Source organism: Sminthopsis crassicaudata, chromosome 4 (assembly GCF_048593235.1).
Source record: "Sminthopsis crassicaudata isolate SCR6 chromosome 4, ASM4859323v1, whole genome shotgun sequence".
NCBI lineage: Eukaryota > Metazoa > Chordata > Mammalia > Dasyuromorphia > Dasyuridae > Sminthopsis > Sminthopsis crassicaudata.
The window spans coordinates 442,617,521-442,644,327 of record NC_133620.1 but is presented as its reverse complement, the minus strand read 5'-3'; the positions used below and the strand labels follow the sequence as shown (position 1 = coordinate 442,644,327).

The following is a 26,807-nucleotide window of genomic DNA, read 5'->3' as shown; positions in this document are numbered from 1 at the left end:
GTTCTGGAAGGGTGGGTGTGGTATAGGCAGTTGGGCCGCCTGCAGGGGTAGGAGAATGGACCAGAGTTGCTGGAATGGCACAGAGAGCCAGACCTCGGAGGAAGAAAGAACTCAGTCTCTTCTCGGGTTTATTTAAACAAAAGGCAGGGGGAGGGTATCAATCCAAGGGGAGATCCGGGGGTTCCTCTTCATCAGAATCGAACTCCACATTCTTGTCCTTTACCCATTGACCTCTTCCATCCTGGATCCACCCCGAGCTGTGAGCAGAGAAAATAGGTCTGGTCAGAATGAGGGACAGGATCACAGAAGGGAGGGAGAGAAGAAAATGTCTGAAAAGCAGCGGGAAGGCGCAATGGATAGAGCACTGCCTGGGGTCAGGAGAGCTCCAGTTCAAATCTAGCCACAGATACTTAACACTGCTAGCTGTGTGACCCTGGGTAAGTCACTTAACCAACTGCCTCACCATTAAAAAAAAAAAGAAAGAAAACAAGACCACATCTGAGACAAAGAAGCAAGGCATCCCACTACCCACCTGCGCAGGCTCAGATAATGGTCCAACGCCCTTCGTCGGGTAGGACTCAAGGGCACGGGGGCTGGCGCTGCTGCTGATCCCTTCCGGGTCCGTCTATCACTCCCAGACTTGGGTGCTCTGCTGGCCTTCTGTTCCGAAGATGCCTCAGTCTGTGGGGGCTTGGATGGGAAGGTAGGAGCTGAGGGCGAAGGAGATTCTGGTCTGAGTGAGAAGGAGCAGAGCTTAGCATCTTAATATAGTAGGAGAACTCCAAATAGACACATGGTTTAGACATAAAGTGGGATAAGCAAATTAGTGGAGCATCAAAGAAATGATTTGTCAGAGCTAGAGAAAAATTCATGACCAAATGAGAAATAAAGAGGAAGTAAAATGGCTAATTTTGATTACACAAAATTAACAAGCTTTTATACAGATAAAGCAAAACAGCTAAATTGAAAGAAAAGCAGGACACTGGGGGAAAATCTTTGCAACGAATCTCTCTCATAAAGGTCTCCTTTCTATAATATATAAAGAATTAAGTTAAATTTTCAAGAATAAGAGCCGCACTCCAAATGACAGTGAAAGGATACGAATAAGCAGTTTTCAGAGGAGGAAATCTAAGTAATCAATAACCATATTAAAAAATGCTCTAAGTCACTAATTAATAGAGAAATGCAAATTAAAACAACATTGAAATATTATTTCACACCCATTAGATTGTCTGACATGACAATGGGCATGTGAGAAAACAGATATGCTAATGCACTGTTAATAGAGCTGTGAACTAGTTCAACTGTTGTGGAAGGCCATTGGTAACTATGTTTAAAAAGCTATTAAACTGTATCTACCTTTTGACCCAGGGATATTTCTACTACATCTATAGCTCAAAAAGATCAAAGGAGGAAAAAAACTCCTATACACAAATATTTATAGCAGTTTGTTTGTAGTGGGAAGGAATTGGAAACTGAGGGGGGATACCCTTCCATTGGAACAGTGGCTTAACAAGTTATAGCAGGGGTTTTCAAACTACGGCCCTCGGGCCAGATGCAGCTGCTGAGGACGTTTATGCGGCCCCGGGTTATAGCAAAATGGGCTGAGGGGCAGAGACAGCGTGAGCTTTTGTTTTTACTATAGCCCGGTCCTCCAACAGTCTGAGGGACAGTGAACTGGCCCCTATTTAAAAAGTTTGAGGACCTCTGTGTTAAAGTATATGAATGAAATGATGAGGGAGATAAAACACAGACTCTTATAAAGGCATATTTTTCTTTGTTCTTTCTCTCTTTCTCTGTTGGATATGACTAACATACAAATTTGTTTTGGATGACTATACATAATTGTGATGGATTTTGTTTTTCTTGACTTTTTAATGGATAAGGAAGAGTAATATCGAGATAATCTGGAACTGAGAAATAACATGAAATTGAATTTTTAAAGGTTACAGTGTTGGGGAGGGAGCCAGGCATCTTTTCTCTCTCATACACCAGAACTGTCTACTTCTGTTCTCTCATCTCAGAAACAACTGCTATAAATCCAGTGCCATCCAAACCCAAAGTCTCTACTGTAATTCCCCTTCTTAACTTCTCAACTGTTTGATATTCCCCTGTCGTCACAGCTTTATATTTTTGAAAGCCTTCATTTAACAATTATGTGTCCACTGTGCTAGGTGCCAGGAGAGCCGGAAAATTCAGATCTCTGTCCTCATGGAGTTTTAGGGACAAACGCTTCTAGACTGATCGCTCCACTTTTTATTCTTTCCTTTTTTCCTCCTGTTTTTCTATAGCCACCGATACTTGTACCTCCATCCTCTCATTTCACCTTATTTCTCTCTTCTACCCAAAGTTACCTGTTCTTCTGCTTTCGACAGCAACTGTTGTAACTCGGGGCTCTGCGCAGGGCGCTCTGAGTGATTAGCCGGGTCTGGGTCAGCAGAGGAGCCTGATGGGAAGCAGAGGTAAATAAACTCTCCAACTTGGGTGGAACAAGACACCTGAAGCCTCCCAAGATGCACACTCCCCCCTTTGCAGTTACCTGGCTCCCTGTCTTCTCCGAGCTCCATTCTTGCTGCGGCTTCGGACTCTGTTCTTCTCCTTTCCACTGCTGCTTTTTGCCATAGAAATCTTGCAGGCCTGGAGGAAAGGGGCATTTAGCACGGCGTGGGAAGCCTGGTTAAGCTGATGTTCTGCTTTTAACCCTGCAACTTACTGGCCACGTGCCTCTTCCCTGCCCGGTGAGCAGTCAGCATGGTCAGTGTGTCCAATACCGGCCGGTGGGGACAGACAGCGCAGGCAAACCTGAGGGGAAACAGGACTCAGAAGCCCCGCGGCACCCCCAGGCCGTCCTTCCCTGCTCCCAGCCTTCTGCCGGCCCCAGCACCCACCGTGCTCCCTCTCTTCGGAATCTTACCGTCCCCTGGTCCCTCCCCCCACCTCACCGTCCATCCCGGAGCATCAGCGCCTCATCTTCTGGGATATAACTGGCCAGCAGGTCCCCGACTCTGCGCTTCTGAAAAAGGGGTAAAGAAGGGGAGACGGCGCTGGAACCAGAAATTCTGGTGTTGGGGGAAAGTGGGAGGGACTGGGGGAGAACAGGCCCAGTGACACCCCCCCCAACAGGTACTTGTCACTCTCCTGGAGCCACGCCTTCCTATCCATCACTCTCCCGGAGCCACGCCTTCCTATCCATCACTCTCCCGGAGCCACGCCTTCCTATCCATCACTCTCCGGGAGCCACGCCTTCCTATCCATCACTCTCCCGGAACCACGCCTTCCTACGTGGGGGAGGGCGCCTAATCCGCCCCTTACACGGGGAGGCCGAGGGCGGGGAGAACAGGGAGGGGGAGTGTCCTGACTCATCCCTGGGATGCAGGGGCTCCGGCGGTTTTTACATTTTTTTACAGTTACTTCTGACTCCAGGAGCTGCTACACGACCTGTTTCCAAATGCCGAGCAGTCAATAAACACATATTAAGGGGCCGGGCACGGGTGCTAAGGCGGGGACACAGACAAGAACAACCTGGAGGAGGTTACAGTCTAATAACGGGGAAAGAGCATACAAAGATGAAAAGTGGGGGGGGCACCCCAGAGGCTCCAAATGGGTGCGGGCCGGGGGGGTGTTTCACAATCCGTGGATCTAAGGGCATTAGGAGGGGCGCACCGGGGCCTAGCCAAAGCCCCGCGTGTCTAGTCTGGGCCTGGCTCTCGCGTGGACTACGTGAGGAGAGGATGAGGGCTCGCCCCCTCCCTTTCTCCCAGTCCCGGAGTCCCTTCCTCCAAATCCTCCCTTCCCCGTCCCCCGAATCGCCCCGCCCCTTCAGGGGTTGCCGAGGCAGCTCGAGAGCCTCCACTCAGCGGCGACAACCAGCACGCCCCCCGCTCACTCTCACCTTGAGCACATTGAGTTGGCTCCAGTCGTCCCCCTCCCTTTTGAAGGACATGGCGTCTATAGCAGCTCTCTTTCATAAACTATAGTTCTACCTCCTAGACTCCGAGGCCTTCACAGACACCGTAGCTTCCAACTGAGGCGGGGCGGGGACGGTATTTTTTTGGTTGGTTGGTTTCTCACTTCCGAGGCCTGTGTTTCCGGGAATGAGAAGCATCTTTCTGCAGCTTTCTCTGATTGGCCTCGCGTAGAAGGACTACATTCCCCAGAATGCTTTGGGGTGCCGCGGCTCTCTGGGAATTCAAGTCTTTCCCAGTGTCTCTAAAGCCCTGGGCGCTTATAAGGCCCTTTAAAACAGAGGATTCAGGACTATCTCCCGGTCCCAGAGCCCGCATGGGCGCCGTGAGTTTCCACCCGGGCCGGATGAGGACCTGACTCAGCCGTGTTCGCAAGGACGCCTCTAGGACCCCAGCCTCGCGCCTCACCGGCCGTGGGCAGCGATCGAACCGGCTGCTGTGGAACCCGACGCCGGGGCCTTGGACGGGAGGGGCGGGGCCCCGCACTTGAGTTTGACCGAGGCCGGAGATCCACAGCCCCGAACGGGAGTAGGCGGCCTATGGCGAAGGCCGGCCCCCGGGATCTGGGCTGACTGGGGAGCCTCGAAAGTCACGGGTCAGAGGGCGTCAGGGTCGAAGGTCAGGACCTAGGCTGGGCCGGAGAGGCCATGGCGTCCCCCTCCCGGCAGGCGTCCCCGGGAGGGTCGGGTCTCCTTCGAGGGAGTCGGGCTCGGTCTTACGGCAGCCTGGTTCAGTCGGCCTGCTCCCCGGTGCGCGAGCGGCGCGTGGAGCACCTGCTGGAGCCCGGGGACACCCTGGCCGGCCTGGCTCTCAAGTACGGGGTGACGGTGAGTGGGCGGGAAGCAGGGCGGGCCCCACCTCCAGGAGGGCTTACCCCGGACCCCGGGGCTGTGGCTAGGAAGAATTCCGATCCGGGACTGCTCCGGACCCGAATGCCGGGCTGGCCTCTCTTGGAGCGAGCAGCCTTCTCCCCTTCCCCACTCCCGTGAAATCACTCATTTTCCTCCAGATAATTCGTTACATAGAGAGTGGGATCAGGAGGTTATAAGTTATCTCCTCTTAACCTTACCACGACCTTGAGTGATCGGCGCCGTGTCCCCCATTTTACAGATGAGCAAACTGAGGCTGAGACAAATGAAGCAATTTTGCGTGGATTTGGCAGTTAGCAATAACCTGAGTCTAATGGTGGGGTCTTCCTCGTTCCCTGCTGGGAGCTTTTACCCACTTTGTAGCCTCTCTACCCAACTTGGGGAAGCTTCTGACAGGGATAATGAAATACAGGCGGCTCCAGGTGCAGAAACATACAAGAGTTTGTGGGTGTCTCTACTCCATGTCACAGACACAGCCCGTGAGTTCAGCAGAGCCAGCCCTGGGTTACCCTCTGCACACCCGGTGGGGGAGGGGGCTGAGCCCAGGTCCTCGCTGCTCCCAGAGCTTTTTAGAATTTGCCACTTTTTCTGTCCTCAGTCAAGGCACAATCTCTTAAGCAGGCCTCAGTATGCTCATCGTTACATGATGATATTACCTATCCTCTTTGTTCTTCAGGATGCTAGTTAGGATTTGGAAATACACAAACAACTTGAAGTGTTATAAACTTGTAAACCACATTATTATTGCTGTTATTAATCTGGTGCCCCTCTCCTTCCCCCCCCCCAAGATGGAACAGATTAAGCGTGTTAACCGCCTTTATACGAATGACTCCATCTTCCTCAAGAAAACTCTCTATATTCCCATCCTGACTGAGCCCCGGGGACTATTCAATGGGCTGGATTCTGAGGAGGAAGAAGAAAAGGAGGAAGAAATGTCATTGAGTCAGAGTGGATCTGAAGCCTCCTCAGGCTTGAAGAAAAAAACAGAGGAAAAAGCCAGCGGTGAAGGCTACTCCTCCAGAGGTAGCCAGGACCCCCCCGTAGCCAGCCATGACCTTTCTGCCACCGATTTCCTCAAGAAGATCGACTCGCAGATCAGTCTGTCAAAGAAGGCTGCCGTCAAGAAGCTGAAGAAAGGTGAAAGTGGGTAAGTCTTCAGTGTGTCTGAGCAGATCATCTTTGGTCCTTTGCCAGGGTGGGGAACAGCTAGCTACAGGCAGGGATGAGCTGAATCCTATATAATTTTTAAGTATCTGTTCTATCACCTATACTAGGATTAGTTAATGTTTTGAAGATTCAGTAAGATAAGATAATTTAATTTGTTGTGTGTTAGGATTAGGTCTCCCTCCAAATGGTCTGGGTTAGCTGAAATCTTTTAGGTGTAGCCTAAATGCTTTAGTTAAGCTACATTTTGATATTCCAAGTGCACTTTCCAGTACACTTACCATGTAAACCACATTATTATTGCTGTTATTAATCTGGTGTCCCTCTCCTTCCCCCCCCAAGATGGAACAGATTAGGCGTGTTAACCGCCTTTATACGAATGGCTCTCAAACGGTATTATAAATATCCAAATGGGCCTTGCAGAAAAAAGGTTCCTCAGGCCTGGTCTAGTCAAAGCACAGAATTGGGCATCGGGAGGTGGAAGCCAGGTCTTAGCATTGACACACTGGGATCCCATTTTCTCTCTTGAAAATCCAGGAGTTGGGTTAGATGTGCTCAGAGGCTCTCTCCAGCTCACAATTTGAATTCCAGAAGCAACATGAGCTAACCTTGCTGGAATAGATCTGTGTATGAGGGACAGGGGGTTATGGTTTCAGGTTCCTCTTAATACTCTGTCCTTTCAGAGGCAAAGCGAGTTGAGCCTTGGGCAGACTTGGCATCAGTACCATGGCAGCTTGCTAGGTCTCTCTCTCTCTGTTTAGCTCACGCACTCTCACTTTTCCCTCAGAGTTCTTTCAAATGAGAAATTGCTTGTGTGCTCAGTGCAGTGCCTGGCACATAACAGGTGCTTAATAAATATGTATTCTTTCCCTTCCTCCTTTCCTGATCACTTTTCCCTTAATCTTTACCTGCAGGGTACCTGGGGAAGATCTGCATCCCCACTTGGCTTCCCCCCGAAAGCAGCAGCGGGCAGTACTGGGCCCTGTACCCCTGACTCAAACCACAAGGGCAGCCACTTTACGGGACCAGGAAGATGAAATCTTTAAACTCTGATACCCCCAAAACTGTTGGGAAGAGAGAAGCAGGAGAGGAGAACCGGGCTGGTGGGGAGTTCAGCCTGGGGTGAAAGTTGAGGATCTACCATCTCAGCCCATCCCCCCTCTGGCTTCCCTGCCCTGCCCCCCATTCCCTGCCCTGGCCTTCTTGTTGCTGTCAGGGACTGTAGGCTATGGGAGGAATTGTAGGCAAGAATGGAAGAGTCGAGATAAGATCCTGTCCAAATTCTTTTGGCTGAATCTCGGTTCTAGCTGTCCCTTTCCTTCCTCTCTCTGGTTCCTGTTACAGTTCCTTGGCCTTACCATAGGGTGGGGGGATCTCCAGAACCTGTCCCCCCTCTCCCTCCCACCCTTCTCTCTAATTTATTTGGTGCTATGTTAGAATCCTATTTATTGGCTCTATTTTGTTTTCTTAGCAGAAGATAGGAATCCTCTCAGCTCTCAGGGGATGGTGGCTGAGGAATGATCAGCCATGACGACTGCTCCCCTAGTCCCCTCACTCTAGCAAGCCTGGGGACCCTTGGGAGCATTGGTACCCCTGAGCCCCAACCCCTGCTGTGTGGCGCTGAGGTACTGCACTAGCTTCTCTGGACTCTGTACCAACTTTCTCCCCCAAATCAGGAAGTGAAATGCTGGACTTAGCCTTGACCTAAGAGGCCCTGTTGTCTTTCTCATGGCTCGGAAGGTTAGAAATTTTGGTCATCCTTCCCTTTTGTGCCATTTTTCTGCTCTGTTGTCCTGAGTTTTACATTGAGGTAGACCGAGGGAAATGGATGGGGAGTCTGGGCTGGAACGAGCAGGCCTGGCTCCCTGGGTTGTGTATGCACAGGTATGCACCTCTCCCCTGACACATTGAGTGCCAGAGGCTTCCTTTGTGGCCTCCTGGTTCCTTTCTTTCTCTCCATTACATACTTCTTTGTGGTTTATAGCACCAGCTTGTGGTATAGTTTCCGTGTTTTTGAAGAGAAAACAGCAGGCTAGGGAGGCTGTTTGGGGCTAAGAGTCTGCTTTATTTTGTTATTTAACGTTGGATGTGGAGAAAAATGAATGTGTTTTCCCATTCCCTGCTCCCTGTGTTGATAGTAAGTTGTTAGAAACTGCAGAGATTAAACATGGAGCCCTGTACAAGTTTTAGCAGATTTGTTTCCCTTCTGACTATCTTCCCCTGTCCTGACCCTCTCTGGGAGTGAGGCTTCTGGCCTCCATTGCATCTGTCCCTCAGGATGGGTCTCTGGCCTGGCCTTGAGTTTGACACCTCCCTCAGCAGCAGCTTGGGGTACTGTTCTCTTTCCTCCTGGAAGGGGTTTCCCCACATCATGTGTCTCATTTAGGGGGAAGTAGAAGATCCGACTTTCACTTCAACTTTTTCAGGCAGCTTCGTTTCCTGTCCTGGTGGCCAGAGGCCCAGGGGAAGAAAGGGCTTATGAACCCCCACTGGTCCCCAGAGCCCATCACACTCCAACGAGACCCAAGCCAGGACTGGAGAGCCAGGCCAGGTGTCTGTTTGAGTCTGCTGCCTTGGTGGGTCAGTGGAGCCCGGGAAGCGGCCCTCAAAGCTTTCCCTCGTCCAGCAGCTTTCTGAGGCCGTCGCAGATCTTGCTGAGATGCTGGGCGTAGCTGGGACTATAGAGGGCGGTGAGCAAGCTGGGGTCTGAGAAGTGATCAAAAACCCTGCGGATGCGGCCATGAGACTTGGGCGTGAGGTGGTGCTCCACCAGCTCCAGGAGGGTGTCGCGGCACTCCGTCAGCAGCTCGGTCAACACAGCCGCCTCAAAGGTGAAGTCCACTTCGCCAAAGCTCAGGGCAGTCATGGCGCCCTGGCGCAGCTTCTGGCGGAAGCGGGCCGCCAAGGCCATCTCACTGGGGCCAAACTGCTGGTTGCGGTGCAGCACCGCCACCTTGATGGCCACCTTAACCAGGTCTTTGATGACCCTCTGGGCCTCGGCCCGGCTGTGGGTGTACTCCTTGGACACCCTGTAAAGTTCGTCCAGCACTTCACTGCTGGTCTCGTCAATGAAGAGGTGCGCCACTGACCGCCCGGCCAGCTTGCTCAGGACTTTCTTCTCTGCCTGCAGGGCGAGGTTCCTTGAGCTGAAAGGCTCCATGATCCCTAGGGGACCGAAACCCAAGGACACGTTAAATATCAGTAGAAAAGCTGGCTTCTAGGTCCCCACAAGGGAGACAGCTCTCCTCTATCTCAGTTGTCCCCTTTCTTCATTTGGCCTCCCAATTTCTTGATGCTTTAGGGTCTGTTTTAGAGATTCTGTACCTCCAAGGGTAGGACAGAGGATCTACGGGAAGGATTGGCAAGGGACTGAATGGTCTCTGGGAAAGCAGCCCCCCATGGGGCTGAGCCTCAAAGGAAAGCCAGGTGGGGATGGGAGAGGAAGGGACTGAAAGAAAGCAGGTGACTTGGGGCTGTACCCATGCGCTCTTCTCAGCACCAGGAGAAACCAGAGATCAGGAGCCTCTTGAGGAGCTTAATCCTGGGACATCCTGGGTTTTCATTTGGGGCCCCAGAGGCTGACTGGGTCCTAGAATTTCCCCCAAACAAGGCTCCCTGCCTCCAGTTTCTCCGGTGGTTTTGCTTACTTCCCCCTCCCCTCCTCTACAGGATGTGGCCGTGACCACAGGGAGGAGCAGCCGCACCCTCTCCCCCTCCTCACTGGGGCAATCTGAAAGAGTGGGCAGATGAGTACCTGCAGTCCGGTGCCCCAGCAGGCTTCATGCAGTCAGGACCCGGGTGTAGCGTGAGGCTTCTCAGTCCTGGGCCTGGCAGCTAGGGACAGAAAGCCATCCTTGTCACCCGTCCCTGGATCCCTGACCTGTATCTGCATCATTCTCACAAGCTCAGGCCCCTGGGTACCTTCTCCCCCACTTTCCTCCTGTGTTTTCCTGCCTTTCGCTCTACCATCCTTCTCCCCTCTACTTTTTCTGCTCTCTCTCCCCCCTTTTGGGCCCCATCTGTGTCCAGTTAACACAGTTCTGCCCCCAAAGAAATTCCCTGATGAGCTATGTCCCAGATGTCGCCCTTGCCCAGCAAAGACCCCTCAGGGTTGAAGAGCTAAGGGCAAAGGAAGCATTAACCCATTGTGCCTTGTATCCCCTCCCCCATTGCCCATATCTCACCTCAGCCACCACTCTTGCCTTGGATGTGCCTGGAGAAGTGACAGAGAACAGAGAAACTTCAAGAGTGCCTGGCCTAGCACCGCCCCCGGCCCCACCCTCCTTCCCTCTTCCCTCTTCTCTCTCCTTCCTCCACCCCCCACATGGGCAGACACAAGGGCTGGGACTCCAAGGACTAGAGCCCCTGCCCATGACAAAGGAGAAAATCAGCAGCAACTTGGGGGGAAAAGCCAAAGCCCTGACTCCTGTTTCTGAGGTATCTAGATGGTCTTGGTCTCTTTCTGTGTGTCTCATCCTTTCCCGCCTTGGTCTCCATCTCTATTTCTGGTGTTCTGCTTTAGGAGGTGGGGGTTCCTCGTCAAGGAGGGCTAGCCATATCCAAACAGGTGAGCAGTCAAGATGTAGGGAAGGTTCAGAAAACGAGCCAGGTGTGTCAGCTTCCTTCTGACCCATAATCCTTTAAGGGACTCATGGAAAGGAGGGTGTGGCCACTGCCTAGTGGGGTCCAGCCTAGCCCGGATCCCGCTTCTGACATGCTGCCTGCCGAGAGCAAGGTACGTGGGACAGAGGGTGGGCACCTAGGGCCCTCAGCATTAGGAAGCTGGGCTTCCTTGTTCTGTGGAGCGGTGAAGGCAGCTATCTGAGCTGTGGGTGTAAGACCACAGGCGGTCAGCAGATGTCAGCATGATACTGAGAAACACAAGCCATCCCGGGAGCCTCAGAGACCCAGCTGTTCCACGCCCACTTAGCCTAAAGTGCTGGGACTACAAAGTCTCTCTCCCTGCCTCCAGATAACATTCTGCTGGGGATGGAGGGATGTAGCCAGGTAAGTACCACATAGATTTAGGAGAGAACAGGCAAAGTGCCCTCAGAGCACTGGGTGACAGCCTCCCTGGGCTGAGTCTGAGAAGGGAGGAGATGTCTAAAAAGCAGGAGGAGGAGTGTGCCCACAGCTAGGGGGGTGGGTGGAGGCAGCTGTGTCGGGTTTGGGAAACAGCTGGCAGTCTAGTTTGTCTTGACTTAAGAGTCTAGGAAGAGGAATAAGGTGGGAAACGCCTGGAGCTGCAGTGTAGAGGGCCTACAAGCTGGGCCCTCAGGGTCTTCCACGGTTTGTATTTAATCCAAATACCTGGAGACAATTATGTATGTTCCTGTTCTTTCCCATTCCCTTTTCTAAACATTCCCTGTATCTTTCACAAGTTCTAAGGTTTAAAAGAATAAATTTTGTAATTTGAAAAAACGGGCCATAGAAACACAGATTTTTTTTTATGGTTTTAGATAACCAAGGATTTTTGGTAGTGTGTTTCAGAATATAGGTGTTATAGGAGGTTTCTTTGTTTTTCTGAGGCAACTGGGATTTAGTGGCTTGCCCAGAGTCACACAGACAAGAAGTATCAAGTATCTGAGGTCAAATTTGAACTCAGGTCCTCCTGACTTTAGGGCTGGTGCTCTGTCCACTGCACCTACCTAGCTGCCCTATTATAGGAGTTTAAGAAAGACTTTGCCTCCCTATTTTCTGATTCTGATTTTTCCCTTACAGATCAAACTTTCAGCACATCCATTTTTCTTTCAAAACATCCCTTTCCCCTTCTACTTGATGTGACTCCTTACTATTGTGACTGCCTTAGTATCCTGGATATCTTAGAATCAGCCAGAGTCAGGATAAGCAAAAGTCTTTATTCTTGGTCTTTGGGGGTCACAGTCAGGAGATTAGATCTAGGAATCTCCACACCTCCTTTCTTTCCTCCACCACCAAAGAATGATCCTGCCTATCCAAACCCACAGATCCAGCCGGCACAGATTTGAGTAGGCTCATCCTCCAAGCATATGTTAATAGAGAATTGTCCAATTGGTAACTAGCCTCAAGTGCTAGGTTGTCCAAGTGCATCTGCTCAGAGTTTCAGCCCTTTACACCTTACTATCTCACACCTGGACCACTGCTATAGTCTTCTAACTGTTCATATGATAGCTTTTCTTTTTTATGTTACTCTAAGAAGGCCCTGCCTATCTCCTAGGATGCTGGTGAGGTGCAAACCAAAGAACCCGTGTGAATAATCTGTGCATAGTGCCCCTTCATCTTCTAATTTATCCTTGAATTGTGGGGTGGATCCCCAGTGGCTGGTCATTACTGTCAGGTCATGGGGTACCCTCTGGGTCTGCATTCCTGCCATGACTAGTTCACAAGTGCCCCATAGTGAACTTGCCCTTAACAGTTAGCCAGTAGAAACAACTGGCTTAGAGTGGGATGGGAAAAATGAGCTCCACAAACCTAAGTGTACTCTTTCCCTAATAGTCAGTCCCAGGAGAGTGGGGGCAAGCTTAGGATACAGTGATAGGCGTGCACACACATAGGTAGCGCTTGTGGCCAAGGCAACTCATTGCTCAGGCACCTCAAGGCCTTCCTTGTTCTGTTGCTGCCATGTGGAGGCGTCGTCTCTGGGCAGCTGCCTCCCGGTCCATCTTTCTTTCTGCAGTTCAGTAGTCAACAGGACTAGTTCCCAGGTCAATAATAGGCTCTCTTTGCTGCCAGAGGTCACACTTCTTGAAGCTGTTTCCAGCCTGGAATGCTGCCTCTATGTCTCCATAGACAATGGATGTCTAATCCCTATTAGACACATCTCAACTGTGCCTTGAGCTCTCTGACTGATGACTGCTGCTTTCTGCTTGATGAAGTGTCTGTCACTGGCCCGTAGATCCACTTCAAAGCACTATGACAAATGGGGTAAAGAGGAAGAAAGAAAAATCTCTTCTTTCTCTCAGGGGCCGAGATCTTCAACTGCTGGTTCCTTCTTGTAGTGACTAAAAAATTGTCAACCTTATTTTTTAAGGGCCACTGGGGCTATTTACACTATTTCCCAACTAATGGCTAAATTCCTCTTTCAACTCAGTTTTTTCATACTTTGTAAAAGAATGAGAGGGCTTATATGCATCACTAGTAAGAAACATATAAAATCTTGTTCTCTGTATCCACTCATTATTTTTACTGATTACATTCTGGACTAGAGGGATAGGGAAGAAGGAGCAGAAAACTAGCTCTCACTCTTTTCCTATGTCAAATGGCTTTGTAGACTACAAAAGGGCAGCTAGATGATGCAATGGATGGAGTGTTGGGCCTGGAGTCAAGACATCTTCCTGAATGTAAAGCTGTGACCCTGGGCAAGTCACTCATCTCTTTGGTTCAGCCTCATCTGTCAATGAGCTAGAGAAGGAAATGACAAAAGCACTGTAGTAGCTTTGCCAAGGAAACCCCAGTGGAGTCGTGTCGTGAAAACCAGATACCTAAAACAACTAAACAACAAACTACAAAGTACCATGTACATGGAACATGGTGTTAGTAACTTCATTGTAACTCTTATATGTAAGAACCACTATAGTTTAGTGAATACAGCATTGGAAGCGGGGCTTGGGTTGGAGTTCAACATTTTCTAGGTATGTAGTTGCTACTTAGTTAAAACCTCTGTTTATGTATCTGTGAAATGAACATGGTGATACTTGTATCATCTGTTTCATGGTTGTGAAGAATTAAAGTTCTATAATAAAGTAAGTTCAGTCTCCCAGTATTCCCTAACTAACACATGACCACCATTTCTTCTGTGTAGCTTTGACTGTGCACCTAGTAATGGAATTATGAGATCATATATTTAGAACTAGAAGATGTGTTTCCAGCTTAGAGGTCTTCTCGCCCAATCCCCTCATTTTATAGCTGAGGAAATGAGATCAGAGAGACCAGGACCTGCCCACGGTCTCAAAAGTAGGAAATGGTGGCCTTTGAATCCAAAGCTAGCATTTTCCCATTGAATCACAATAGCTAAACTTTTATGAGTGTTTTAAGATTTGCAAAGTACTTTAGAGAGATGGTTTTGATTCTTGTAACAATCCTGTAATTATTCCTTTTTTGCAAATGAGGAAACTACACTTCAGTGTAGAGTTTTTTCTATACAGCAAATGTTAGAGGCAGGATTTGCACTCTAATCTGGTGCAATCTAAAGCCAGCATTCTATCCATTATAAACCAATTCACTGTATGACTTTTGGGAAACCAGTTAGCTTCTGGGCTTAGTTTTCTCCTTAAAATAAAGGACCTAGGCTACATCAGCATTTCTCAAAACTTTTCCTTGTAATAAGCATAGGGATTTGATGAAAAAAATATTGATGCTTTTGAAAGCTGTCAGGGGTACTCTTGCATGCTGACCACAACTTTTATCCCCCGCACTCCACAGATCATTCTCCATTCACCTTAAACCTTGTTCCACCTTGCTGCAACTATGTCAGCTCTTCCTATTCCATCCCCTGAGTTGGATAGCTATCCTCACAGCATTCGTGATACCATCTTTTTTCTCTTCCCACTGTCTCACCCTCTCATCTCCATCTTGCCATAACACCTAAATGTTGTACTACTTTTACATGTACTTTTGGTTTAGCACACAAACCATATTCCTTGTTCCCAATCTATTTTGCTCCCAGATTTCCTCAACTTTTTATTCTGTAGGTGTTTTATACTCTGAGATGACTCCAGACCAGGAAAAAAAAAATACATATATATATATATATATATATACATATATACATATATACATATATACATATATATATATATATATATATATATATATATATATATATATAAAATATCCTCACAACAGAATTCAGTAAGGTTCCAGAGATAAATTAGGTTGGGAAATTGTGATCTAGATTTCAGCTTCTTAAACTGTAGTCAAGACCCCTCATTCTCAAAGCTGAATGTGGGGGTTGTGAAATTATGATTTATTATCAGTAAATGTTTGATTTGTATACCTATTTTACAACCCTTTATACTCGGTCACATAAAAGTTTCTCAGGTGAAAAGGGGCCAAGAGTGGAAAAAGTTTAAGAAGCCCTGATCTAAATGATCTCTGAAGTCCTTTTCAGCTTCAGAATTATCTGCCCCCTTCCCCAGTGTCCAACCATGCATTCACTCCTCATAAGTTTCACTATGTGAAATGCTCTTTTCATTCTGTATATAGCCCAATCCCAGTCCCATCTTTCCAGGAAACCCACTCTCCTGTTGATCTTCCTTTTCTACATCATTGATAATACTCATCTGTACCCATCATTGAAAAGGTCCAATGAGAGTGAAATCATTGCCTCCTCAGCCATTCCTTATGATGCTTTGGTTGTTAGAAAGCCTTTCCTCAGATGGAGGGCACACCTGCCTTTCTAAAATTTTCAACTCTAACTCTCAAGAGGTTTTCTGTAGGGCAAGCTAAACAAGTCTCATGTCTTAGAAGCAAGAGTGTGGTTCAGTGGATAAAGTCTTGACTGTCACTGTGGAATTCTGAGGAGGTAACACAGGTACACTCTCCTCCCCCCCCTTCTCTCACTGCCTCCTTCCCTCCCTCTCTTCTTTCCTCCCTCTATTTCTCTGTCTGTCTGTATCTCTCCTCCCTCTCTCCCTCTTTCTGTTTCTCTGTGTCTGTCTCTATTTCTCCTCTCTTCCTTCTCCTTCCTTCTCTTTCTGTCTGTTTATTGTCTTTCTATGTCTCCTCCCTCCCTCTCCCTTTCTTTCTCTCTTTTTTCTCCCTCCTTCCCTCTCTCTTTTTTCTCCCTCCTTCCCTCTCTCTTTTTCTCCCTCCTTCCCTCTCTCTTTTTCTCCCTCCTTCCCTCTCTCTTTTTCTCCCTCCTTCCCTCTCTCTTTTTCTCCCTCCTTCCCTCTCTCTTTTTCTCCCTCCTTCCCTCTCTCTTTTTCTCCCTCCTTCCCTCTCTCTTTTTCTCCCTCCTTCCCTCTCTCTTTTTCTCCCTCCTTCCCTCTCTCTTTTTCTCCCTCCTTCCCTCTCTCTTTTTCTCCCTCCTTCCCTCTCTCTTTTTCTCCCTCCTTCCCTCTCTCTTTTTCTCCCTCCTTCCCTCTCTCGCTTTCCCCCCTCTCTGTTTCTCCCCCTTTCTCTGTTTTTTTTTCTCTTGTCTCTATCTCTCCTCTCTCTCTCTGTGTTTTTTCTTTCCTCTCTCTGTCTCCCTCTCTCCCTTGTGTCCTGACCTGATAATTCAAGGAATTTGTTTCAAATGCCACAGCCTTTTGTACAGAAAGAGCTGAAGAGAGTGGAACTTGGAGTTGATGGAAAGTGGGAAAGCCTTAGAGCCAAGATCATGCAGAGAGAATTGATTGGAGAGATTATTGCTCATCCTAGGAAAAAAGGGTTCTGGTTCTTTTTGAAAAAGCATGTAGGTACCTTCATCAAGCATTTCATTTGAACCAGAAGTTGGAGTAAGGGTAGACTGCAGTCAGCTGCTAGAGTGCTATTTCTCACAGAGATCAAACTCAGTGAGCCCAAAAGTACCATGTTCTTTGCCAAAAAATTTTGCCCAGTAAGAAGTCTCTCTGGGGAAATCATGAGAAGACATCGTCATTAAGAGCCCTGGAACTCTTTAAGTTGTTCCTACACACATTCTCTGCATGTGGGCCTCATCATTTGTGATCATTCCTTTCATTTGATTCTCTTATATTCTCAGGAGCCACAAAAATCTCTAGGAAATAGAAAGGAAATATTATAAGGCAGGAATGGTAGGTAGGGGGCAGATTGTAGAGAGCCATAAGAACCAAGCTGTAGAGTAGAGTTTTTAATTTTATCCTAGAGGCAATCAAAATATATTGGAGACTTGAGCAATATAGCAACACCTGTGTGTAAGGAAGATTATTCTCTATCAACAACTGATTGGAGGGGGGAAATATTGGAAGCATTGTGATTTAGGAGATTATTCTAATAGTCCCAGTGAGAAGTAATAATGGACTGAGCTAGAAACCAGTAGCTATGAGAGTGTAAGGAAGAGGATAGATATGAGAAATTATGGAGGTAGAATCTGTAAAACTTTAACTGTTTGACTATTAGGAGTAAAGAAAAAGGGAGAATCAGGAAATAACTCCAAGATTGCCAATCTGTATGACCAGAAAAATGGTGTTGCTCTCAAGAAAAATAGGGAAGTTGAGAAGAAAGCTAGATTTAGGGAAGAAGATGAGTTTGGGGAATATGAAATTTTAAATATTGATTGGACACTCAGGTTGAGATGTACGACAAGCAGCTGGCAATATGGAACTAAAGTTTAGGAGATCTTTTAGAGCTGACTCATTTGACAGTCAACTGCCTAGAGATTATACACTGAATCATCCTGAGATCACCAAGAAATAAAGTATAGATTAAGAAGAGTGCCCAAGATAGAGCCTTCACACCCATGGTTAAGGAATGGGAGGTAGATAGATCATGAACCAATAAAGAGAAAAAAAGGAGCAGTAGGAAAAGAGTTAGGGGAGATCAGTGTCATGGAAACCAAGGAAGGAAAGAATATTAAGCAAGAGCAGCCAAGAAAATGTGTCAGAAGTTTCAGAGGTCATGAAGGATGAGAGCAATATGATTTAGAACTTAAAAGGCGATTAGTAACTTGAAGAGCATTTTTAGTTGAGTTGTAGAAGGCCTGGTTTTAAAGAATTGAGAAGTAAGGAAGTAAAGCAGAAAGAATAGATGTTGTGAAGAGAACAGTGAGCTTCCCTTAAGACTGGACTAGGTTTTTGGTTACCCTACAATACTGTGAAATTTAGTTTACTAAGTTCCCCAGAGCTTTTCATAGTGTTAGGAACCCTCAAGTTCCCTGTATTGTGCTTATGGAATTGTTATGATGATTACAAAAACCAGCCTAGCTTCATCAAGAGCAGATCTTGCCAGACTCAATTTGGTTACTAAGCTGATTGCTCAGGAGATTGCTACAGAGAGTTGACCTAGATTTTAGAAAAGCATTTGATAACAGTATCTCTCACTATTTTTGTGGAATACATGGAGAAGTATCACCTAGACCATAATACCAAGAGATACATTTGGAAATGGTTGAAATAACTAATCATAAAGAATAATCATTAATAGTTCAATGTCAGCCTGGCAGCAGGTCTACTGTAGAGTTCCTCTGGGATCTATACTTGGCCTGTGCTATTTAACTTTTGTATTGGTGACTTTAAGAGCTATGTGGTTTTGTTCTTCATATAGGCAGTTAACAGAGCTAAGGGTCATCTGACATATTGGATGACAGAACCTAGATCTGGGGAGGAAAAAAAAATAGGCTAGAGTATTGGATTGAATCTCAAAAAAAGGAATTCAGTAGGGATAGATATAAGGTCTTAAACATGGTTTCAAAAAATTCACTTTTCATGTACAAAATAGGGGAGGCAAGGTTGGAAAGCATTTTTTCAGGGGATGAGGGAAGGCGAAAAGATCTAGGCAGTTTAGTGGTTGACAAGCTTAACATGAGTTAGCAATATGATGTACCTGCTAAAAAGCCACTAGCATCTTGGAGAAGACCCAGAGCAAGGAAGCCATGACAGTGAAAGACTTGGGGTTTATGTCATTTGAAGACTAGTTAGGTGAACTGGGAAAGTTCAGCCTAGAGAAGACCATTTATATGGGGGGGCAACTGAGGGCAACAAAATTCAGATATTTAAAGGGTTCTCGTGAGAGAAAGAAATATTTGTTCTGTTTGATTCAGAGCAAAAGAACCATGGTCCTGATCCCAGATGCAGGAGCAATAAGTAGAAGTTGCAAGGAAGTAAATTTAGACTCGATATCAGGAAAAACTTCCTAACAGTTCAAGCTGTCTAAAAGTAGGATGGGCCACCTTGAGAATTGTGGGTTTCCTCTCATTGAATGTCTTGAAGCAAAGGTTAGATGACTATTTGCATGAATGCCATAGTTGGGAATTCTTTTAGGTACACTTGAATTAGATAGGCCCCTCCAATCCTAAAAATTCTGGTAGTTTTTTAACCCTTTGCTTATATATGTATTAGTTCTACCTTTGAAGGCTGTGGCAGCAAAAGATAAATAGGTTCTACTGTGACGAAAAGACTTCAAATATTGTCCTGGAAACAGATTTTCCTTTACTTTTTTTTAACTCTGATTTCAATATCCTTATACTTCTTGGGAGAGAAAAAGAAAAAGAAAACTCTTATAATAAATGTGCATAGTTATTGGAATATACAGGAGCCACAGTGACTGCCGGAGATCCAACCCAGACCTGCAGAATGGATCTCCTCTTGTGAGAGGATGATACAAGGAGACTGAGAGGCAGTTGCTGTTCTGTGATCTCTCTGACTGAGAGGCCATTGTGTTCTCTGACCTCTTTGCTCCTCTCTGCTTCCAGTTTATCTCATTCCCAGTCCGCAACACCTGTGTCAGCAAAAGCTTCCTTGCAACTCCTTCAGATGTTATGATCCACAACTGTGGAGGCTCTTGGAGAATTGACCTCTCCCTTAACACATACTCAAGCAAAATAAATTCTCAGCCATGTCCAAAATATGTGTCTCCTTCTACATCTTGATTCTATCACCTCTCTGTTATGAAGTAAAGGCCATGGTTCATCATCAGGCCTCTGGAATCATGGCTGCTCTTTAAATTAATCAAAGTTCTTAAGTTTTCAGCGTTGTTTTTCTTTACAAAGTTGTTGTAGAAATCATTCTGGTTCTTCTCATTTCACTATGTATCAGCTCATCCAACTCTTCTAGGTCTCTCTAACTATCCCTTTCATCATTTCTTATGGCAGCATAGTATTCTACTACGTTCACATACCATAAATTGTTCAGCCATTTCCCTAAAGCCAATTAAGCCAAGTTGAAAAGCAATTATTAAGCATTTATTGCTTATTGAGCAGGGTGCTAATTTCTGGGAATACAAATACAAGCAAAAAGAAAAATACTACTTACTTTCAAGTACTTTATGTGAAGGAGAATAAAGGAAGATGACACACTAAAAACAAATCTAGAAAGAATAGCCCTTTCAGCCCTACTGAACCTATTCTTCTATATATGAATTATCTATGCATCCAGCTTCACCATATTCCCTTCCACCAACAGCTCAAAAATACAGTGATACAGTAATTCAATAAACCCCACCACATTAATCCCAACAACCACAAGCAGGGATATAGCAACACACATGAAGCATGGTAGATAGGACTAGATAAGTTAGAAGTGGATCCCAAAGAGAAATGAAGAAATGCTTAATTGGGGCATTTTCCTTAAATGGTTTTACCTATGGCTCACAGCCCCCAACTGATGTGCCTTTCTTTGGTTTCTGTTACTTGCCACTTCAAAAAGAGCCGCTGTAAATATTTTTGTTCATGAGGTTCCTTTTTCACTGTGAGTAGATTGCTTATTTTCTGAGGACCAGCATAGTTAGGTATGAACCACCTCAGCACCTGTAAGCTAAAATTAAGGTGATGAATGTTTTGGTCATGGCAGCCCATGAAACAAACCACAAAAATACAAAAAGGCCCTTGGACCTCTTTTTGTGTTGACATTGCCAGTAAAACACAGTTGACTCTGGCCCTCGTCTCTTAGGGGCAATACTATTTTGTATTTTGCTTTCCATGGGCTTCTCTGTTACCCTGAAGTAGTGGAGAATTCTTTTTCCTCTATTATTGGCTATTTACTAGCTGTTTCCTCCCCCCCTCTTCTTTTTTTGAAGGGCCTAGTGACTAATACTGCAGCTTCATTTAACAGATTATCTTTTACAATGGCATATGAAATGTACAAATATTTCCTCCAACTCCATGGGACATAATCCCTTCTTTATCTCCTGTGTCCCCAGGCTGAGGAGTAGATCAGGCTCAGAGTTTAACTTTCCTATATAACATATATTCTGTCAAGTTCGTGTCCAAGTTGGCATGAGTTTTGGCTTATGCTAGGCTTGAGCTACGAATCCCTAGATCTCTAGAGCTTTTCTGCTGAACAGGCTGCAATACTTGGATTCTTCGACTTCCAATTCCCCATGGTTTGTGCTCCCCATGGTTTGAGTCCCTTCTCAGTGAAGGTGTTCAAGAAGAAAATGGATGACCACTTGTCTATGTTGACAAGTTGACTTTTTGGGTCTTGGCTAGAGTAGATGACCATCAACATACCTTAATTCTTTGAATTTGTGTAGGACTTAGTGCTGTTTAGTCATTTCAGAAGTGTCAGACTCTTCATGACTCCATTTGAGGTTTTCTTGGTAATTTGCCATCTGTAGAAAAGAGATAACTGAAGCAAACAGGGTTAAGTGACTTGCCCAGGATCACAAACTAGTGTCTGAATTCAGGAAGATGAATCTTCCTGACTCCAGGCCTGGCCCTCCCAGCTGCCAAAGAACTTGATAAACCCCCTAAATTAAATCAATTTATACTCTTCTCCCTCTAGGCAATTGGGGTTAATTAACTTGCCTAAGTCACACAGCTAGTAAGTGTTAAGTATCTGAGATTGGATTTGAACTCACATCCTCCTGAGCCATAGGGCCAGTGCTCTATGCACTGCGCCACCTAGCTTTCCCCAACATATACTTCTAATACACAATGACTTCAATACAGAAATGGGCACTGGAAAGATGGTGAAAAATATGGTGAAATTTATGGCAAAGGATTGAGAAACAAAAGACAGAAACTTGCAGACTAAATAGAAGCCTCATGCGTAGACAGCATTAATTCTTTTTTTTTAATTATTAAATTAATAATTTTTATTTACCAGATATATGCATGGGTAATTTTACAACATTGACAATTGCCAAACCCCTTGTTCCAATTTTTTTATCTTCCTCCCCCAACCCCAGATGGCAGGTTGACCAATACATGTCAAATATGCTAGAGTATAAATTAAATACAATATATGTATACATGACTAAGCAGTTGTTTTGCTGTACAAAAAGAATCGGACTTTGAAATAATGTACAATTAACCTGTGAAGGAAATCCAAAATGCAGGCGGACAAAATTAGAGGGACTGGAAATTCTATTTAGTGGTTCATAATCATCTCGTAGAGTTCTTTTGCTGGGTGTAGCTGGTTCAGTTCATTACTGACAGCATTAATTATTTTTTTTTTTAATCAATTTTATAATTATAAATTTTTTTGACAGTACATATGCATGGGTATTTTTTTTTTTTACAACATTATCCCTTGTATTCATTTTTCCAAATTTTCCCCTCCCTTCCTCTACTCCCTCCCCTAAATGACAGGCAATTTCATACATATTAAATGTGTTACAGTATAACCTAGATACAATATATGTGTGTAAAACCAAATTTCTTGTTGCACGGTAAAAATTGGATTCCAAAGGTATAAGTAACCTGGGTAGAAAGACAATAGTGCAGACATTTTACACTCAATTCCCAGTGTTCCTTCTCTGAATGTATCTGTTTCTGTCCATCATTGATCAATTGGAACTGAATTAGATCTTCTTTATGTTGAAGATATCCACTTCAATCCGAATATATCTTCATATAGTATCGTTGTTGAAGTGTATAGTGATCTCCTGGTTCTGCTCATTTCACTCAGCATCAGTTGATGTAAGTCTCTCCAAGCCTCTCTGTTTTCATCCTGCTGGTCATTTCTTACAGAGCAATAATATTCCATAACCTTCATATAGCATAATTTACCCAACCATTCTCCAACTGATGGGCATCCATTCACTTTCCAGTTTCTAGCTACTACAAAAAGGGCTGCCACAAACACTTTGGCACATACAGGTCCCTTTCCCTTCTTTAGTACTTCTTTGGGATATAAGCCCAGTAGTAGCACTGCTGGATCAAAGGGTATGCACAGTTTGATAACTTTTTGGGCATGGTTCCAAATTGCTCTCCAGAATGGCTGGATTCTTTCACAACTCCACCAACAATGACAGCATTAATTCTTAAAGGATCAATTTGGAAGCTCCTGGATATGGCAAGTTCTACAAGGAAGTAGAAACTGAAATTAAACCAAATGGGAAATGGATAAAGGAGCAGACATCAACATTGATTATTACCGTGAGTATAAACTGTGAACATTTTTTTTGTTTTTCTTCCCAGATTATTTTTACCTTCCGAATACAATTCTTCCTTTGCAACAACAACAACAAAATTCGGTTCTGCACATATATATTGTACCTAGGATATACTATAAGATATTTAATATGTATGGGAATGCCTGCCATCTAGGGAAGGGGGTAGAGGGAAGGAGGGGAAAAATTCCGAACAGAAGGGAATACAAGAGATAATATTGTAAAAAAAAAAAAAAAAAAATTACCTATGCATATGTACTGTAAAAAAAAAAGTTATAATTATAAAATTAATAAAAAAAAACATTGATTATTACTGTCTTCTATGAAAGTCTAATGCATGAAAATAAATTGCTACAATGTAAAGGTCTAAAGGACTTAAAAACTACCTGAACTTGGCTCCACTTATTCTTTTTGCCAAACAGATATGGCAGCCAAGAACAACACTGGTTTAGCATATAAACTCATTTGTTAAATCTTACAGAAACAGATGGTAGAGGATTATATTGCCTCCTAAAATGGAGAAATCAAAACAAAACAAAACAAAAAGAAGTTTCCAGAAAGTTTTGTGAGAGATCCAATTAAGCCAGATCATCCTAAGAGCATGTAAGGATAAAACTGAAAGAGGGACAATAGATAGGAAATGGAAAATGTCTGTCAACATTTCCATAGCAAACTATTAATGATAGTGGAATGGCCACATTTAGACTGTTATATCACAGTCCCTAATGTGTCATGAGGATGTAGAAATGATATTTTTTTTCAGTAGTAGTTTATTTTTTCAATTACCTATATAGTTTTCAATATTCATTTTTTGTAAAATTTGAGTTCCAAATTTCTTTGTCCCTTTACTTCCCCACCTCCAGCAAACAATCTGATAAAGGTTATACCTGTGTAATATTTTAAACATTTTCCCATATTAGTCCTGTTGTGAAAGAAAAATCAAAACAAAAGGGGAAAATCACAAGAAATAAAAAGCAACCCCCCCAAAAAAAAAGGTGAAAATAGTATGGTTTGGTCCACATTCCTCCATAGTTCTGTATATGGGTGGCATTTTCCATCCCAAGTCTATTAGAATTGTCTTAGATCATTGTATTGTTGAAAAGGCCAAGTCTAATATAGTTAATCATCACATAATCTTGCTGTTACAATGTACAGTGTTCTCTTGGTTCTACTCACCTCAGCATCAGTTCCTATGAGTCTTTTCAGACTTTTTTTGAAATCAGCCTGCATATTTAGAAATTACTTTAAAAAAAAAATAAGATGATATGATCACAAAAATGCAAATTGAAACAACTCTAAGGGTACCTCTACTCACCTCTCAGATTGGCTAAGATGACAGGAAAAGATGATGATGAATGTTGGAGGGGATGTGGGAAAACTGGGACACTTGTTGGTGGAGTTGTAAACTGATCCAACCATGCCCAAAGCATTATCAAACTGTGCATAGACCAAGCAGTGTTTCTACTGGACTTATATCCCAAAGAGATCATAAAGGAGGAAAAGGGACGTGCTCTTTTCAACAAGGAGGTGATCGAGGCCAGTTCCAATGGTATTGTGATGAAGAGAGCCATCTGCACCCAGAGAGAGAACTGAGGGAACTGAGTGTGGATCACACTTTCACTCTTTTTTTTGTTGTTAGCTTGCATTTTGTTTTTTCTCTCTCTTTTTTTTTTTTTTACCTTTTTAATCTGATTTTTCTTGTGCAGCAAGATAATTGTATATATATATATATATGATTTAACATATTATATATATGTATATATATATATATATATATATATATATATATATATATATATATATATATATATATATATATTGGATTTAACATATATATTTTAACATGTTCAACATATATTGGATTACTTGCCATCTGGGGAAGGGGTGGGAGGAAGGGGGAGAAATACAAGAGTCCATGTTGAAAAATTATCCATGCATATGTTTTGGAAATAGAAAGCTTTAATTAAAAACAATATATATATATTTTAAAAGAAGGTCCATGCTATAGGCAACATAGTTTTAAGGGTATTATTCAGGATTTTTCAAGATGTCTGAAATAGGAGAGGATGCCAGAAATTTAGGGGAAAAAATTATAGATGCTTTTATTCCTCAAAAAGCAATTGAAAAATACCACTAACAGCTGATCAATATGCCTATTTTATTATCTCTACAAAATCTTTTTGAGAATAATCAGTTTGAGAATTGAACAATCAAAGGTCTCTGATGAAAATTTGAAAAATGAACAGGAAGGCTTTCAGAAATCATATTCTACAGACCACATCTTTATGGTAACACTATTGACTGAACAGTTCAGAAAATAGAAGATGCCATTATGCTTGTGTGGATAAATTGTCCATGATTAAAAAAAAAAAAAAAAAAAGAATCTGATTCAGTACAGCAAAATGTTCTCCAACCAGGTGTTTTCTGCTCTTATGCTAAAATCTTCGAATCCCTAGAAGATTAATAAACAGAAATAACTTTGACTCTAAAATTATCATCATCAAGGAATAAAATAGGGCAATATATGCTTACCATTGGGGCAGGTAGAGCAACAGCCCTGAAGTCAGGAGGACCTGAATTCAAATTTGACCCGGGTGTGTGATCCTGGGCAAGTCATTTAACCTTAATTGCCTTAGGCATAAATATATATATATATATAATATATATATATTATATATAATATATATATATTTATATATATAAATAAATATTATATATAAATATTATAAATATACATATAAATATATAATATATATTATATATAATATAATATATAATATATATATATAATATAATATATTATATATATATATATATATATATATATATATACACACACTTACCATTGTTTGCTTTTGTGATGGAGAATGCCCAGCATAAAGTCCAAGTCCAATTAGAAAAATATGGGGAGTATTTTGTTTCTGGGAAGCTTGGGATCATTAAAAGCATTATTCAATTTACCAAATGCAGTTATAGGTACAATATATTAATCATTTTCATTGTCTATCCATTATATATATACATATATTTATGTATGTATAACTGTGTGTAAGTATGTATACATAATATACACATACAAACAGAAAAAAGTGTTTCTTTCTTGCATATAACTGTATACAAACACACACAAACACCAGTGGAACAGATGTCCAATCATATTCTGGATAATAGGCATTTATCATGCACTTTGTTTTTTCTTCTTCAACAGGCCAATCTCTCAGGAGTGATTTTGGGTTTCATTTAGGAACATTTAGAGAACTTCATTATCTAATGGAAACCTTACCATTTGATTCCATAACAATGACTCATACCTTGGGTGAGCATATGACTCCTTGGTTTTATGCTTTGCTTGATGCTGACAAATGAAGAGTTAAACAAAATTATCTCTGGAGTTGAACAAAATTATCTCTGTTGCAGTATATTTCAAGGGATTCTTAATATTTTAACACATGAATGGGAGATACCTTGGAAGAGACCTTTTAAGGTGGTATTTCACTCTGTTGAATCAACTCTTTTTATAGTCTATAAACAATAAGGACTGTAGGATCTTCAACTTCCTCTACCTTTTAGTCATTTATGTGACCGAGATCCATTATAGAATTACACTGATGAAAGCTTTCCTTTCCCTTTCTCAAACCTTCCTCAAGAAAGCCCTTAATTTTCATAAGATTTTGTAGAATTGAAGTAGGCATAGTGGTTGCTAATATTTTTGATAGCCTTTTAAAAAAAATTAGTAATAATATATATGTTTCATTAGTGCTTATGTAATGTTAGGAGGGCTCTCATATCCTGTTTGGATATCTTATAGATGATTCGTGGGAAAACATAGAAAACTGTT

The 26,807-nt window shown here is 43.7% G+C and overlaps 4 protein-coding genes across 4 annotated transcripts in view; 2 read left to right on the top strand and 2 right to left on the bottom strand.

Moving 5' to 3' along the window:
* Window positions 1–96: 96 nt before the first annotated feature.
* On the bottom strand, window positions 97–4,453 carry SCNM1 (sodium channel modifier 1). The gene is made up of 7 exons (XM_074265346.1): window positions 3,893–4,453; window positions 2,943–3,013; window positions 2,714–2,802; window positions 2,540–2,637; window positions 2,355–2,446; window positions 533–733; window positions 97–257 (listed from the first exon to the last, which is right to left on the bottom strand). The coding sequence occupies exons 1-7, from the start codon at window positions 3,941–3,943 to the stop codon at window positions 158–160; spliced, it is 702 nt and encodes a 233-aa protein (XP_074121447.1). The 5' UTR covers window positions 3,944–4,453; the 3' UTR covers window positions 97–157.
* On the top strand, window positions 4,192–8,178 carry LYSMD1 (LysM domain containing 1). The gene is made up of 3 exons (XM_074265347.1): window positions 4,192–4,792; window positions 5,623–5,981; window positions 6,913–8,178. The coding sequence occupies exons 1-3, from the start codon at window positions 4,613–4,615 to the stop codon at window positions 7,049–7,051; spliced, it is 678 nt and encodes a 225-aa protein (XP_074121448.1). The 5' UTR covers window positions 4,192–4,612; the 3' UTR covers window positions 7,052–8,178.
* TNFAIP8L2 (TNF alpha induced protein 8 like 2) lies at window positions 8,043–10,245 on the bottom strand. The gene is made up of 3 exons (XM_074265348.1): window positions 10,183–10,245; window positions 9,753–9,832; window positions 8,043–9,163 (listed from the first exon to the last, which is right to left on the bottom strand). Exon 3 carries the CDS (start codon window positions 9,156–9,158, stop codon window positions 8,604–8,606), a length of 555 nt encoding a protein of 184 aa, XP_074121449.1. The 5' UTR covers window positions 9,159–9,163; window positions 9,753–9,832; window positions 10,183–10,245; the 3' UTR covers window positions 8,043–8,603.
* Window positions 9,163–26,807, top strand: part of SEMA6C (semaphorin 6C) — a 38,645-nt gene continuing 21,000 nt past the window's right edge. The window contains exon 1 of the mRNA XM_074265315.1: window positions 9,163–10,435. The gene's annotated coding sequence lies outside the window, so the exon portion shown is untranslated. The remainder of the gene's footprint in view (window positions 10,436–26,807) is intronic.